This window comes from Ammodytes marinus, assembly GCF_949987685.1.
Source record: "Ammodytes marinus genome assembly, chromosome: 13".
Classification (NCBI taxonomy): domain Eukaryota; kingdom Metazoa; phylum Chordata; class Actinopteri; order Uranoscopiformes; family Ammodytidae; genus Ammodytes; species Ammodytes marinus.
The window spans coordinates 11,884,019-11,902,094 of record NC_137217.1 but is presented as its reverse complement, the minus strand read 5'-3'; the positions used below and the strand labels follow the sequence as shown (position 1 = coordinate 11,902,094).

Sequence of the window (18,076 nt, the reverse complement as noted above, 5' to 3'; positions counted from 1 at the left end):
GAATCATTCCAAAGGCCAGGATGACTTTTATACCGACTCTTAAACAGACATTTAAAGTAGGTAACAACTACACTACTACACATAGACAAGGATCCTAGTTTTCACCTTGAGCACAATTTGTATTCACTGCTGGTGCTACAGTATATGGCAATCTAATGAATTGTCTTTTTTGAAGAGACGATTTCCGAGCGAGAGATAGAAGAGATGAGCTCAGTGAATCATAGCTCGTCCTCTGACTTTCCCTTCATGTAAGACTGGACAACATTCCTCACTGCTGCTGAATGCCAGTATCAGTGCACACATGTGTACGGTACATTCAAAGGAGTGACAAATGTGCTGTTTATTAAATGTCTATTTATCTGTGTGCGTGCATTCAGAAATGTATCCTGACTGATTTATTTTTGAATGGACCTGAGTGACATGAAGTGTGTTGCTCATATTGTAGAAGCCCCAACCTGTGCCTACGGGTCAATGTTTCCTCATAATCCACCCATGGGTATCCTATGTGTTTTTCTTCTGGACAGAGGTGTTGTATGTGTGTGATTGTGTGTGTAACATTTTTTACGCATTTAGGTGTGAGGGGTTGTGGGAGATTAGGGTTGGCTGAGTGAGTGTGAGGGTGCAGTGAGGCCCTCTCAAAGAACCACCACCACCATGGCCAGATGTCTTTATATGAGTCTGCCTGGACTGGGACACCTGGCTCTGACAAAAGCACAAACCTCTCTGAAAGGGCCAAGTGGGGGGTCATCAGAACTTGAACCTCTGACAAATGTGTGAAACCCCACTGAAAGCACCGACCATTTATTCCTTTATTAAAGTCCAGCTGAGAATTCACAAATGTTGACAAGGGGATACAAAAGAGAAACACTAACATCGTCACCTCTAATCTGGAGTCAGTGATTCTGGAGAGTGCTTGTTGACAAAATCACTTTTTGTCAAAATCAGCAAATACCTCCTCACAATCCACTACCTGTACGTACTGTGTTGTGTGTGTATTGAAAAGACAATCCAGTGTGAACACACAGCCTAGGCTCTGTAAAAACACATTCTAGCTATATCCTATTCCAGAGACCGCGTCCTTCTACGCGGTCTATGAAGGCCATAGCCTGTGAAGGCCGATTTGAAGGCCGAACGAGCACTGTTAAACGAGACGGTCTCCGCAGGTCTCCGTTTACGAGCATTTGCAAGAAAAAAAGAAAGGGAGATAAAAGTTAAGAAGATGGAGCAACACGTTGCTGTTTTGTTATTTTTAATTTTATTTTATGCCATCTCTGAAAAAAACGCAATGAATCTTGGGATATGTTGGGCCGCGAAGGATCCATCTGTTGCAGCCTTCAAAACCGTGAAACGAAGGCTGCATTTCTCGGCCGCATATGAAGGAGCCTTGCAAATAGAACAAGCCTTTGCGCGCCGCTATGACGCAATCGGTCTTCAAATGCAGCCTTCGTAGGCCGCAACCCCTGAATTGAGATTCACCTGTTGTTAGCTACTGTGGGCCCCATTTGTGTACAAATGTTTTGTTTACACACCCGTTTACAGAGCCTAGGCTTTTCAGAGCACCGACAGTATGGACAGGTAGCGTATCGTGAGGATATATTCACTGATTTAGACAGATTATGATTTTGTCAACAATTGTTTTCCAAAATTGTGTACTCCACCACCTTTAACTAAGCTCTGCTATGATGTGTCTCTTTGCTCTCACAAAATAAAGCTCAAAATGCATTCTGTGCCTGTGCCACACAGCAATACATGAAGTTCATACCCATACTGCAGCATTCTGTTTAGGTTGTGGCGGCTCTAGTTTCAGCGCACAGTTGTTCCAGCCTGGTTTCATTTCATTTCACTTCACCCCCCTGCTATTTCCCAACCTCCATAATAATGTGAAAGTTGGCTAACTGTTAAAAGCTGCTCTCGGGTGTGTGTGGGTGGCATCATTATTCACTTTCCCTTGTTCCATAAATTAAAGCCTTGGTATCGACACTAACAACTTCTGAACTCTCTGCATTGTGCAACAGTCAATCTTCTTTCAATTCACCACACAAGGTTTGATTTCTTCTGAAGATGACAGACTGGAGGTGGGAGTTCCAACAAAAGAAAAAAGGAAAAAGACATCTTGGCATTGGGGTCTTGCAGAAACCTTGTATTTTCAATTCAACAAGCCTTATTTATGCCAGCTGTCATGCTGTCAACAGCATCTCTAAATTGGCCTACAGTGTGTTATTGGAAATGAAAGCTGATAATGACCCCGTAGGGGGGCCTGTCAACGCATAGAAACTGTCAAAAGTTTTTTTTTTAAAGTGAAAAAGAAACTTATGTCAAAGGAAAACACAAGCAGGATGTTTAAGGTTTATGAAAAAGCAGACTTTTTCGACTTACTGTAATGTTTTCTGTGATACAGCTGTTGAAGCTGAGCTGCGGAAGGTAAAAAATCAACGAGTAGTGTGATTGTGAAACGATAACTGTTATGTTTTTGCAATAAATCCGAGTAGGAAAAGGTTTGAAAGAGGTTGGTGGATATTCAACACGTTACACACCGGTTTAGAAGTTAGAATAACAGTATTTTTGGTTTTGTGAACTTGACCATTTCCTCTCAGTAGACACGGTGTGCTCACTCCGACTGTGAGGAGCAAGAGGGCTATTGTAGATTTCGGAAAAGTCTGCTGTAGGATATATTTTAGATGTTTATTTTCCTTTAAAGCAACATATATTTGAAAATGAGAACCAACTGATAGACAGACATTGTTCTTGTGGTACAATTTTTCCTTAGCCACAAGAAAGCGCTGCCGTGGCTGCTTGCTCCAGGGGATGTTTTATAATGGGTACTGGTGGGCTTCTTTTTTTTTTTTAACGATTGAATACACCTTTAAGCCTCACCTCTCCTTCCCTTGTCCACGGTCGGCCATTCTGGGGATACTTGACCTGGGTCTGCCTCTTCTTCTGGCCTCCGTCAGCAAACTTGCACAGCAATGGCTCTGCAGGGGCTGAACAGTGAGTCAGAGAGAGAGAGAGAGAGAGAGACAGGGACAAGCACAGAGATGGATTAATCGTCTAAATAGCACTACCTTTTCATGCATTATGTTAAAAGAAACATATCTGAGATAAGATTTATAAGATGTGTCACGCTGTGGTTTGAACAAAAACATTACATGAATCAATTGGATCCTGAAAACAGCACTTACATTTATCTCTTCCCAGCCCCCCAATCCAAACTTCTAAACAACAGCGGTTATCGCACCATCTCTACAACCCCCTACAACCATACCTAGACAAAAAGCAGCCTTGACGTGGAAACAAAGTCATGGGCTAATCATCAAAGCGGAGTGAGCGTATGGTTCAAACGACAAAGCAAACAGGCATAGTTAATACGCTAAATAACTACACACAGCTTGACCCCGGGCGATTGACTGCGATTATGATTGCTCCAAAGACAACATGGTCCCTTTTTCTGGACCAGAGAAAAGAAGAAAGCCTTGATTACAAATGGGATTAGCTGGAGTGTGACCCCCCATACAAAAGTTCACCCAACTCTTACTTCAACCTGATAGGCTGCAGACTCAGTTTCCCTACGGCCCCTCTGACATGGCAGGAAGTGTTGGGATCGGAGCAGGGTTATCCTCAAGAAGAGAAAAAAAAAAGCTTTGTTCTGTATCACTGTATTTCAAGTTAAAAGCATATCTTTGAGTTTCGCTTCAAACGCAAGACAGCGCAAATAATTGCTTCTATTTCTGGGAATTGCTTCAGCAACAGCATGACTCAACAAACACACATGGACTAGGACGTTCAGATGAGACATTTGATGGTTGATGGAGTCAGACAGCCGGCAGATACTGTAACGTTAGGTGGTCCATGACCCTGGGGTATATTTCTTGGATTTCCATCGGTCGGTGTACACACGTACTGTAGATTTGTACACATGTAAAGTCACAACCACTCTTTTAGTCTGCATCCTCACACAGAATGGACAGATTATAGTTTGTTAAAGAGGATGAATTACAGAATTAACTGGACTGAACTTCAAATATACTGAATCACCGCATATACTGTACATACAGTACATACTGCCGTCTTTGGTATAAAGCATGGTTACCTCCCCAGATGTATACAATTACAACATATACATCCCTTTTCTTCTTATAAAGTAAGAACATGTATATGATAGTGAATTGGTTAACAGTATGTATATGACATAGTAAGGAAAACTTCCTCTTCACAAGAATGTATCTGGGACTTAAAATATCAGAATGTAGAATGAATGTAGCTGAGGAAGATCCATTATCTGACTGTAAGTCGTATAAGTTGAGTTCAATTCCTTGCAAAGAACTACAGATTCATTGGATAATATAAAAATATGTCTGACTTGCAATGGCAGAAGATGCAAAGAAGCACAGTAAATCTTCATAACAGTATGATAAAAAGAGACTCAAATGCCATTCAGATAGTATGTACTTAATGGTAATGGCAGTACTGCAACACTGTCACTCCAACAGGTGTGGTTCATGTCAAGATTCAGGTTTCTATGAAGACACCTCTTGACCTTGACATTGAATGAGCCACCTGTTCTTATGCATTGCCTCTCACTGTTTAGTTAATACATCCACCAAGGCAGATGAGTCACTGACTGCATCTTAAAAATGGCTATTAGCTGGCTCTCTCGTCTTCTTGCACAGCAGTCGATTTCAAACTGCTGAGAAAGTGAAACCCTCACCACTGTGTGCTGCTCAAAAATAAAGACATTCTTGAAAGATGTGCAATGCGATAAAGAGGCAAAGGAGATATCATCACACTGGCACTGGTTCACACGTTAAGACTGCCAAAATAGACTACATACAATATACTCGCCAGCTTCGAAAAAAAGCTCTCTTCATCTCAGTAAACTGAGCAATGAGAACAGGTGTCTTCCGCAGAGGAAAGCATTCAGAGCTCAAGGTTGACACGCAAGTTGTTTGGAATGCCTGGGGCCTTGATGGGTATTCTCCTAAGGTAAGTCGATGGAAAAACACAGAGCTGCGTGATTATACAGCATTTAGGGGTACCGTGTCATTTGACTGATTTAACTTGCTGTCTATCTGAATGACAGGCCACAAGACTATTCATCTCTCTCAATCACTGCCCTCTCTCTCTCTCTTTTACCCAATGTGCTATAGGCATACATATACAATGTGTGTGTGTGTGCGCGCGCGCGTGTGTGTGTATCACTATGTGTCTCATTAAAAAACTCTTGCTTGGCCCAGAAAAGAGACACAAACTCTGTCCAAGATTTACATATAGTGCGGGGACTTTAGTTGATGGAGTATTTTCAAAGTTGGCACTGACGCTATAACAAAGACGTTGTTACTGTCTGTTTCTCGGCACTATCATCTCACTTACTGGGACTTAGAAACTGTGCATTAAAACGATAGCCAATTTCAGCTATACAGTTCCAGGAACATTCCATAATACTTGACTCCCTTTAATGCCTCTCGCTTGTGTTTCCACTGCATCGAAAGAAAGATTAGGCAAAATGGCCCCATTAACCAATTTAAAACGGTAGCTGTTTAAGACACAATTGACATTTTTCACACAATGAGCAAACAGCACAAAATCAATGTGCTGTTTTTTGTTGTGCAACACTGATGTTGTTTATGGATGTAATGCCGAATGCTGAAAAAGAGAAAGGTCAAAGTGCAGACTAAAAACTGTAAATTAGCATTGATTTAAGTGCACATAATTGCACTGGAATTATGTTTTTTTTTGCGATCACTTAGCCTCTATTCTTTTCCGTCTCAATTAAATATAACAGGAGGAACTAAGGTCAGACAAACTATATCTAGACACGCGGTCCTCTCAGGTAAGGCGTCCCCCGGTTGGACCCTTTCAGTGGCTATTAGTGTTAATTTTGGCAAAAGCCGTCAGTGTCACGAGTGTTTAAGTAGTCAGTGTCATGAGTTGGGCTTAGGTCAAAGTGAAACGTGGTGATAATGGACATTAGAGAGATGAATAGAGGACTATTATTCATATTGAATAGCTGTGAATTCTAATTTTCAATTAAGAATAGGACTGGGTTAAGAATAGGCTAAAAGATACGTTTGAAGGTGAAGGAAATACACACAAGTTGGATGTTCATTGATGTGTGTTTCCGTGTGCCATTGCACAAAATTAAACTTAACATTTTTATTTTTATCATTTAGTTGGAAGTATACAGCATAGCTAACACTATTAATTAAGATGTCATTTTTTTTGTAGGCCTATATATTTTTTTGTATTGGTGTGTATTACAAATGTGTTAGTATTTTGACTCCTTCAAGAGGTCTTGTATTGGTCATGCACCTACCATTAGCATTCGTAAAGTTATTTCCATGGTCTTAATGAATATATAATCATCATTACATCATAGAGGAGAGATGAAGCTAATGCAGCTAAAAGATCTGATGAAGAAACATCGTATAACCATTTACAGAGATACTCTAGAGAACTATGTATCCAAATTGTTTTATGAATATTGAAATGAAATGTGTAATTATGATGTATAGAGGATGTATCACTCCTCTTTTTTGTAAAACACTTATACACAAGCGTACATACGCACGCGCACGCACACACACACACACACACACACACACACACACACACACACACACACACACACACACATCTATGTTCTGTTGATGTTTTATTTTAAAGAGGACCTATTATACTACTTTTCTGGTCTTAATTTCTTGTTTTACACTGCTATAGAGCAACCTGACACGAATCACATCACAAAAAACTATGTAGATTTTCGGGAAGCTCTTTCTCTTATTTTGGCGATCCAGCACGTCCTGTCAACACTTGAGTGTGTGTGCTTCGGCAATCTCCGCTCCCTCCGCCTGTGCATCGGCCATCTCCGCTACCCTCCCCCCCCTCTTGCAAACCCCACTCCGTTGTGATTGGTTACCTTCCTTCCGGAACACTTTCAGTGGCGGGAAGCGCGAGCATGGACCTATAAGGGCGCGAGGCAGACGCGAACAGGGAAGTGACAGCATTACCATACATGGAAACATCCGCGTGGTCACGTCACAAATTTTTATGCGACGTCACGAATTATGAAAGGGTAGACCGCTTTGAAGACGTGACTTCTCGACTGGCTAGAATAGTGTTTAGTGCTCTGCACAGACACCCCAGACGGTCAGCAGGGAATACGTCGAAATGCATGTAAGTCATTATTTGATAATTTAGTATGGTTAAGCATGACTATGAATCATCATAACAACGTTTATAGGTCATAAAAGTCAAACAGCATCATAGGTCCTCTTTAATGATGGGCCACATTGTCAATGGCTGACAACTTTTCAAGTTAATAGCCAGGACCCTTTTGTCTCTGCGTCGCCTCTAAAGTACCACACAAAGAGAGAAGAATCTCCTGCTGCTCTAAAACAACTACTTATTTGCATAAAGAGGAAATACCTTTGAGTTTTTAGACATATCAAATATATTGATACAGGAATATACTGTAATACTGATCAAATGAATGAGACACAAATTGTAAGTAGTTGGTCCCTAAGAGAGCAAAACTTAAGGTAATGTAGGTTTGTCTTTTCCCATGATGTGATGGATGCCTGTCAAAGAATGACGTTGTAGTGCTTTTACATAATTCACCTATGGAACTGAGGTTCCGGGGGGACTGTTATGACTGGGGGAATTTCCTGTTTTGTCTTGTTGGCGTTTTGAGACTATCGGGAGTTTACTGTCTGCTCCGTTGTTGTTACTCGACAAGTGTATTAATGTCATTAAAGCAGTTAGCTCCGTCTTTTGACACTCCGCCTCCGACTCCCGTCTTTGCACGCCACAACGTGTAGTTTTCCTTTATTCACTTCCTCATATTAACATCCAGTGAGTAAAGCACTCAAAATGATAACAGAAGGACATTTCCGTCGCGTAATTGTACTTGTTGAAAGTGACATACAACAGAACATTGGGAGTATTCCAGTTTGCATAATCCCCTATCATACCATTCATCCACATACACAGACATAACCATCACATACACAACATTTGTATGCCTGGCTGTATGTTGTTTTTTAGAGCTGTTGAAAAGGCTCCAGACATTAAACACAGGCCTATGCTATGGGCCAGTGTTTAAATCACAAGCATCCTCATGCATACTTACACATTAATATTGTGGTAATATTTTTGTTGCCAGGAGGGCAACATTTGGAGAAAGTAATGTTTATTTTTTTTAAATCAGGTGACTCAAATGTTTGTACTCTGCTGCCACATTCTCGGATACCTGGGGTTTAATCCTATTATATTTAAATTACATGTCAGATTATACTGTCATGGCATTTCACAATACCGCCAAAATAACACATCAAATACAGAGAAGATAAAGTGCTTGAGATGTGGCTTACTGAGACAGCAAACTAATTGAAATAAAATAAATCAAAAAATGAAGTCAAACAACTTAAAGATGGAGGTTTGACACACGATAATGTCGGACCATGCATGTGTGAGTTCCCGTTTGACTGAAGGAGAGCAGAGCCAATACAGCTAAATGTAAAAGTATTCTTTCGGTGTGATGTTTACTTTCAGAGGATGAGGATATCTCTCATTCCTCAATAAGTCAATATTGTACAATGAGTCTTACAAACCAGGATTTCAATGGAGCGTACATGGTTAAAAGGATTGCCATTTGCAATTAATGAATTAGTGTTGGCTAATTTGCAAAAAGTTAAAAGGATAGGATCCCCTGCAAAAATCAGCCAACCTATGAGGGCATTTTGTCTATTGAGTCTTTCCATTAAAACAATTACTCTACTCAACAGAGCCATTAGTGTTGGTGTTTGTCTAAAGCCCCATCTGTTTCTTTTTTTACCGCCACAGAACACATGTGGGGCTAGGCAGAATGACTTTCACTCCCCGTCTTTATTAGTGTAGTGTAGTACTACGGAACAAAAGCAATATCGTAACAGCCAGGCTACAAGTGTAATTTCCCACTTTTTTGGATTGTATTTGCTTCAGGTGATGCCTGTGGTGGGACTGTGAATTGTGATACTACCGATTTCTCTGAGGCCGAAAAAGAAATGAAAAACAGCCAGCGACACACTTTATATTCACCCACACATAACAGTGACAAGTCATAAATACTAATGACGACGATGACAATAATGAATGGTATTTATTCCTAAGAGGCAAACTTAGTCGCCTCACAATCAGGAGGCAACAACAACCGCTAAGCATCTTGGGACAAGATTACCTGTGGAAAAAAAAGAGAAGCTGCTCAAAGTGGAGCATCAAATTAATTATTCAGCTTGCTTTCACAGTGGCAATCTGTGGCGTGGCATATCACAAGAGGGATTTAAAAGGAAGAGAGGACATTTTTAATTGTCAGTTTGACCCTTGCTGGTCCCACTCATGCGGCTCTGTAAGGTAAATAGACAAATTCATGATGAGGTTTGGTACAGCCGTGTCTGCTCCCCTCAAACAGGTTTTTTTTTGTCAGCATCAAGTCAATTAACATAGTCTGAAGCAACATATTTGGAAAACCCAAAGAGTTCACAGATGTAAACAGGACATGGAGATGAATAAATTCAAATTTATCCTATTCGACTGAGAGAAAATTATTGTTCAAGTCAAACATAAATTGATTTTTTTGTCAGTGTCTTCTTCTTGTGCCAGTGTCCTGACACAAGTAGGGAAGAGAAAGGCTCATTCTTAGTAAAAAAAAAAAATCCCCAAATCATTGCTTAGTCTTCAGAGCAAACCACTGCCCTGTGCAACAACTGCTCGGGTTTCATGAAAAATGAATGGAGGCAGAACCCAGGGACTGTTTTTATTTTTCTCTATCAGGTTAAAACTGTTGCCATATTCGATCACAAACCTGTTAGACATAAATGTTTTACTTTGATCTTTTCATTACACAGATGGGATGAAATAAAGAAATCTCAAGTGACTCAGAGACTAATATGGGATCTGGAATTACACTGAACAAGTGGTGAACCAACTTAGACATACACCATATGTTGTTGTCCTTAGTATGTGGTGATTTTATGTATGTGTCATATATCATCATCAGTATATTTTGGATGTAAAACAAGTTTAACAGTTTTATTATATTGCCTTTTATTATAGGTTATTGTATTATGTTTCAAAATGTCATATTTTGACAAAAATGTGTCTTATTGTAAGTTGTTCATTTGTTAAATGATTTCTCATCAACTCAAGCTACTATGTGGTGTGTGTGTGTGTGTGTGTGTGTGTGTGTGTGTGTGTGTGTGTGTGTGTGTGTGTGTGTGTGTGTGTGTGTGTGTGTGTGTGTGCATTTGTGTGTGTGTGTTTAATTGTGCTTCCCTGTACATGTGTTTCTCTGTGGTCACTGTTTGCGCTTTGACATTGGCAACTCTACTGAAATGAGCAGAGAAAACACTTTCCTGGACAAAGCTGCACAATGTATCCCCCCCCCCCCCCCCCATTAAACTGGGCTTGCAGGAGTTGATTTATCAATTTAATTTATCTATCAAAATGTCACCGCTTTGCAGATCAAACAGAGAGTTTTTGTTTTTTCTTTGCTTCGTCTGGGGGGGAAAAAACTGTGACATCCTGTCGCTGCAGAGACAGGCGGAGAAAATAAGAAATATACGTTATGAACACTGCACAATATGTCAATAAAATGACTGTGAGGTTGGCTGTTTGCCTTTCTGAATGTCTCATTGTGTGTACAAGTGAATGCTAGAGAGTAAATGTTTTTAAGAGTTTTAGTGAAGTGAAATTTGAAAGGTTTTGTGTTTAACCCGATAGGATGTAGACATGGGTATAGCAGGGTGGGTGGCTTATACTGTGAAGAGTGGATCACATACTGTTACCACTAATTGGCGCTGTGGGATATTGCAAACTAAAGTAGGGCAATGGAGAAACTGTTAAAACTCCAGCAGAGCAAACAAACATATCCGTCTACACTATGGTGAGAGGGACCCAGGAACATAAACAGGATGTGGTTGGGAATAATGGGGAGGGTGAAACACAAAGGTTGCTCTGGCTGCACCTGGTTAAGGGCATTAGGAACCCTGCTGATAATTAGCATTGGTGTAAGAAAGGCGGGTAAAAACCCTTAGTTTATAATGGCTAAAGTGATTTCAGTTTTCCCTTTGTGAATAGGGGGAGTATCATACAAAGTGGGGACCCAATTCCTTAAATGGGAAAACAATATAATTTAAAATAGTATTCAATCTATTAGCCAGCAACATGGGGAATCATTCAGTTGGAAAATGGGATAAAATCCCCAAAATGTAACAACATAGGGAATCCCTTAGCTGGGCTGCATGGAACGTCATGCTGTTTAAAAAAAAAATAAAGAAATGAAGAAATCAGGCATCAAAGAGCTTAACACCATGGGACAGAACAACATTCACTCTAGAGGGCTACTTGTTCAGGCATCACACATGAGAGGGAGCCAACTATTTGCCACAAAGATCAAAATAATACATTTGAAAGTGTCTATTGCTATTAAAATTTTTTTCTGATTTAAAATAGTAAAAGATGGGTCTACTGCGATTAACAAAACAGACAGGGCTGTAAGCATCACCCTATGAAAGGAGACTTCCCTTTATGAATGTTTCTCTGTTTGTCCTTCAAATACCTGTGAGGTTGTTTCCATCAGTGGTTCTCTAAAAAAGCAGTGGAAACCCAGCCAAAAAGGACGAGGGTCCCAAGCTACAGTAACAGCGTGAATAGCATCATAATCCAAGCAGTGACACAGGTGGTATGTCCTGAATGGTGCTCTAGTTAGATTTAAATATAAACTGACATGATCTTCACCCTATGTCTGCCTCACATTTAGCTGTTCCCTCAAAGTGCAAGACTACAATGACAACCTCTAACCAAGCCAGAGAGAGAGTTTAATACATTTACTATGTTCTAATCGTAAATTCAAAGCAACTGAAAATGAATTGGCCGTGAGACAAGTAGGAATAAAATGTATTGATGCGCTGACATTCAGTAATTGTTCAAGAATCGAATTCATAAAAGAGTGTAAAGAAAGGCATCGTATTTGAACAACCATAGCTATGTTTGAGTGCTGAATAAACTGACACCCAGTCCGACAGCCTCTCTCAATTCTTTCCTCCATTATCAGGAACATCAAATCCAATTCATTTCCCATTTATGAATGAACAGTATAAGACCATTCCTGCAATAAATGGGGAATTAATGCCTTATGATCACACCGGACATTTCAGGCCTAGCACTGTGGGCCTTTTTAAAAGCCTACTGAAACTACAGAATGATAATGGGCCTTGTCTTGGATCCAGACTCTTTTCATTCTTGTCCTCTGTTTGTCTTGCCATTACGGTAGAGCAGGACAAAGAGAGCAGCTATTAACAGTGCAACACTATATCAGATAGTGGGAGAGAAAGAGTGACAGAATGATGGGGCAAAAAAAGGTAAAAGAGGGACGCAGTAGAGATTAGATGTGGGACAGAGGTGATAGAGTGAGAGAGGATAACTGTGAAGAGGCTGGGAGGGTCAAATAAATACAAAAGAAAAATACATAAAGGTAGAGATATGGCAAAGGGCGAAATCTATCTTTCCTGAACCCATTCGTTTATTACCGGTATTGACTTATTGATATACTTTTGTTAAGCAATATCTGATAAGGTCATATACTGTATGTATATTAGTTGCTGTTTGGCCGTTTTGTGACAAATCAAAGGAAATAACAATTAAATAAATAAAAACTGAACACGGCTCCTGATTCAATTATTTCAGCATTTGAAGGGAATTAAACTGCAGCGTTTATGTATCATGTATTATTGGGCTCCATGAGTATGCATTGGAATCAGGACTCATGAGCAGGAATGAAAAACTCTCAACCTTAAAGTATAAAAGTGTGCGTGTGTGTGTGTGTGTGTGCGTGCGTGCGTGCGCGCGTGCATGTGTGTGTGTGTGTGTGTGTGTGTGTGTGCTGTTAGTAGGGAGGGAACTGAAATACATTTCAAACAGCAACTTATTTATATCGTTTTGGGGCTAATAAATGGAAAAAAAGGAAAATACAAGAAATATGTATTCATCAAATTTGAATCAGTACATATTATTCCTTTAAAGGCATCATAGGAGATTATCTGCAATATGCACTTTTTAATATGTTGTGAAAAGTGCTTTTTACACCCCAACAGCAATAAATGACTTATGGGCAATGAAAAAGAAACGAAAAACCCCCAAATTCTGTACCTTCTATAAACCTGTTAAAATGCTGACCAATCGGAGACGATGGACCCGTATCTAAAGAACCAATCACAATCCTGCGCGTTCTCTCCCCTCTGTGTGCGAGCCTGAGCGCGTTCACGGAGGGCAGAGAAAGCGTTCGTGCCATATCGTAGTAGGCTACCTGGCAGTGGACTAGACCTAGTGGAAGTAGCATAACAAGCTTACACAATGGAACCTACACAGAAGTTACCAGAGGTGTGGACTCGAGTCACATGACTTGGACTCGAGTCAGACTCGAGTCATGAATTTGATGACTTGAGACTCGACTTGACAAAATGTAAAGAGACTTGCAACTTGACTTGGACTTTAACATCAATGACTCGTGACTTGAGCCTTTTGACTTGACAAGACTTGCTACTTTCCCCAAAACCCAAAGATTAAATAGTAGGCTATATTTTTAAGTAGGCTACTGCTCTGTATCTTTCATCATGTAGCCTAGTGTAGCGGAGGAAACTGGTGGATGTCGCCTACCGGTACCGCGCTGATCTGCTTATCACTGGTTTCACTTCAGAGGTGTCGGCCAGAACACCACTTAAGGCCAAAAACGTCAGACTATAAGCATGAGAAGAGGAGTATGGTTTTTCCGCTCTTTATTTTCCTTCTTTCACAGGCACAGCAGCATAGATCGCAGGAAAAGAGACACAGGCTTACATTCCGCTCGTGAGGAGACGTTAGAACAGCTGTTGCCACCTGCGAATCGCGGCCATCAATAACATCCATAAACTGTAACTTATAACAGCGATCGGGACTGCATGTACTTACTCACACACCGGTGATTCACATAAACACGTTTCAACTGTGTCGACTACTGCGGCAACATGCGCGCTCACACACCTGACCGAGAGAGAAGAGAAAAGGAACTTACTAGACAGACCCTCCGGCCGACTGACGTCACGGCCACTAACTGACAGCTATACTGTCATCCACACTGAACAAAACTCATCTCAACACTCTATAAGAAATAACAACACTGTAACCTATAAACTTTGGGGCCTTTTCTGCATGTAGCCTATGTGTGAGTGTTTGTGTGTGTGAGTTAAATGTTAACAATCACTGGTAAACAGTGCAATTGGGAAGTGCAGCCAGCAGCGCTCGTGCACGGCTGTGTGTCGAGGGGTGGGGGAGGGAGTCCCGAGGGGAGAGGGAGGAGTTAAACGGAACTCCGAGGACAAGCTAATTTCAAATCATGCTAGCTCTCTCAGATCGTACAGTATAGCTTTAATCATAGACAGATTTGGCTGGATTTGTTTTTAAGATATGCTAACTCGCTATAATAATAATGAAAACTCAATAACTTGTGATTCAAGTTATTACCTTTTATGTTTGTTTGTTTTAGGTTTTCACTACACACAAAGTGGATAAATTGAGAAGAAGCTCTGTGATATGTTTCTATCTAGGCCATGCAATAAAAAAAGCAGACTCATCCCTTCCTGTTTTGTATATCTTTGGGCACACCTTTGAAATTCAACATTCACTTATATTCAGTCTATTTTCCTCATCGAGTATACTGGCTGTTTGAGTCTGTCAACAAGACTAAGATATATTTATTACAGCAGGCTTTGAACGGAAGAGACAAAGTCCTGGCTGGAAATGAAGCACATCAGAGAGGACAGAATTCCACTGTATAGTAAATACACAATCCGTGATTATTTGATTCATTTCATCCATTCTCAGATTGGAAGGTCAAATCTGCTGGACAGCTTCACTCACTGAAAGCAATGAGACTTAATGAACAGTGAATATGTTTTAAACGCATTGTATTTATGGAGCCAATAGAAGGGCTGATGGAAGGTCTGGGCACGTGATCAATGTCTATGTCAATGTCACTGCTAGAGAGCCAACTATTACTGTTGCCTGTCAAAACCTCAGGCTGAATGGACAGACTGTAGTAGTATTAATCAGAGGGACAAACAGGGAGAGGCACAAGCACACACTCAATGATACACACTCATATATTCACACACTATACTGAACCAGCATGTTTATCCTTTGATACTTGTGATGTTCTCGTGTTAATTCAAAGACAATACATGCAAATAATAAGCAGACTCCTGACAGGCCTTTGTTGTTTTCTTTTGTTCAAAGCCCACTGCAATCATTTTGGAAACTGCCACAGACTGAGAGTGACACAAAAAAACAGTGACATGTATCAGCATAACCTTTATAGACACACAGTTTCTTGCTGTGTATTAGATGAGTAATGGCTGTGCGTGTGTGTTTGTGTGTGTGTGTGTGTGTGTGTGTGTGTGTGTGTGTGTGTTTTGAAGTTCAGTACACAGTTTGGTCAGATTTCTGCCAGATTATCACAATTTCACTGGTTTGTGAGCTCACAGCAATTTAACTGGTCAGAATACAAATATATATATATACAGTATATATATATATTTGTATTCTGACCAGTTAAATACATATATAATATACACATTGCGTGTGCGCTCACACACACACACACACACACACACACACACACACACACACACACACACACACACACACACACACACACACACACACACACACACACACACACACACACACAGAGGAGAAAGGTGAACATGGGCACCCCCGGCAAAGACAAGCCATAAATCTCTTTCAATATAGAGGTCAGCGACTTGGCAGGTATATAAGCGAGTGTATCTATGTCTGTTTGTGCGACTTTAAGTTTAAACCTGCATTCAGTTACCTTTTGGGGGGAAGCACAATGACATTTAGAAGTTACATGAGCTTTAATTTCTTATTTTAGCTCTGTGTTTGGTCTCTATTACTACAGGTATGTTAGGCATGTATCAGTACACACTGGTCACTGGTATATTTGCATACAATCATAGTCAGTATGTGCAAAGGCTTATTCATGCATTCCTTATTACTTGGCTGTTGTGGTGTTTCTCTTTGAAGTAGAATTTAGATCAAACAAACTTGGTCTTTTAATTATACTGTATAGGCTATAACAATTTTTACCACAACTATATATATATACACCTAACAGCATACATAAATACAGCAGAGTGTGTGTGTGTGTGTGTGTGTGTGTGTGTGTGTGTGTGTGTGTGTGTGTGTGTGTGCGTGTGTGTGTGTGTTTCAATTATTTTATAAAGCAGCACACTGTAAATCAAAAATCACACTGCCAGGGCCCAGCTCTTTCTGTCAGTCCTTGATTTCCATTGTATTTATGTGTGGTGCACCTCTTTTCTTTTTTATCTACAGTATATCTGAACATTCTGTATCTCCATCACTTCTCTCTGATTCTGTGTCACTCTCAGTTAGATTCTCTGCACCTCAGCCTTCTTTTTGCTCTCACCTTGTCCTTGCTCCGTTATCACATACTGTTTAGTCACCAAACTTGTCTCTGTGTCTGTGTCTCTCTCTCTCTCTCTCCCTGCATGTCATTTTCTCTGACACCCATTCACTCCCTCATAATTTCCTCACACCAGTCGACATCCTCTCCTCTCCTCCTTTTGTTTCTTTCTCCCTTTCTCCATCTCCCTCATTCTAATCCTCCCCCTCTCTCTTCCTCCTCTGTGATAAAAGGCAACAATTCTTCCCAAACATCGGCGTGTATCACTGCCTTTTATACAGTGAGTATATGCGCTTTTATTGTGACAGTCTCTCTGCACATTTCTGTGTGACACTGTTTACACTGAAAGAATGGTTGTTGTTTGTGAGTTGATATCGTCTCATATCCAGAGAAGGTCACTGAATTGATGACTTGACGATATCGGCAAATATATTATCGTTGTACATCTAATATCATATGTGGAACCAGGGATTTAAACCCCTACTTATTTGGGCCGCAGCCAGACACAGATTGTTTGCTTAAGGGAATGGCTGTCCTTCTATGAAGCCTAGTATGTACATGCAAATCTTGTATGTTTGTGTCTCAATATTTGCCCCGTGCTTTGCAATGCGGTCATGGAATCAAGCACTTGGACCTCCATACTAAATCATGTCAAGGTGGTCTTAAGAGTGGGACTGAGAGATAAGGAGAACAGCAGAGATTATGTTGATATGTTATCAGCGGCACTGGCACTGCTATGTACATAGACAGATGTTGTAACAAAAGAAGACGGAGATTTACATTTCATGGACTTTAACTGATAAAACCTGATTGATTCATGAAAATACATCGCGAGTGGGACACTAAAAAAGTCCAGAAAACATAATAAATGAGGGTGAATTAATGCAATCTGTCCACCGAGGTTGAGTGTAGAATGCCCCTATGTGAGCACCCTGGCCTACAGTATAGAGCAGGCCTTGCTCTCGCTACAATAAATCACAGGCTTAGCAATTGCAAAAAGGATTGTCTTGGTGACAGACACATACCTGTCATGCCTGGAGGGGTTTTCAAGAATTTCCCATTGAAATTTTGAATCACCACGTCGCATTTCTCTGTGGACTCCATCCTGACAGACAGACAGAGAGGGAGAAAGAAAAGGTGTGTTACTCGAGGACAATCCGCTCCTTATGTTTATATTCAACATGCACAAAAGGTACTGTGCTTTCTGAAAGGTGTGGTAATGAGAATACATTATATATTGAACGGTGTGTGCATTCACATGTGTGTCCTACGATGCAGTAAGTGGCAATGCGGTAAGTTCTGCCTACCTCTTCATGCATGTGTGCATGTTTTTATAATTTATGTTGGAGAAAAATGCCTTGGCTAGGTGTGTATGTGTGCAAATGTGTGTGTATTTTCAATGGGGTTTCCTCTCCTTTGTCCCGGTTTAAAAGCTCCATTCAGTCTGATCTGTTGTGTGTCATGTCCTCTTTGTCTGCCCCTATTCAGCTCTGTTCACCCAATCACAGCTCAATGACTAATTGCCTGCTTGGCAAGCAAAAGCCAGTGTGTGAGCGTGAGTGGGAG

The 18,076-nt window shown here is 40.6% G+C and overlaps 1 protein-coding gene across 1 annotated transcript in view; it reads right to left on the bottom strand.

The window, feature by feature from the left end:
- Window positions 1–18,076, bottom strand: part of LOC307259907 (RNA-binding motif, single-stranded-interacting protein 3-like) — a 115,880-nt gene that overhangs the window by 17,679 nt on the left and 80,125 nt on the right. Inside the window, exons 6-7 of the mRNA XM_080039977.1 lie at window positions 17,536–17,615; window positions 2,875–2,981 (exon numbers count right to left, since the gene is read on the bottom strand). Coding sequence (XP_079896103.1) covers window positions 2,875–2,981; window positions 17,536–17,615 — 187 coding nt within the window. The remainder of the gene's footprint in view (window positions 1–2,874; window positions 2,982–17,535; window positions 17,616–18,076) is intronic.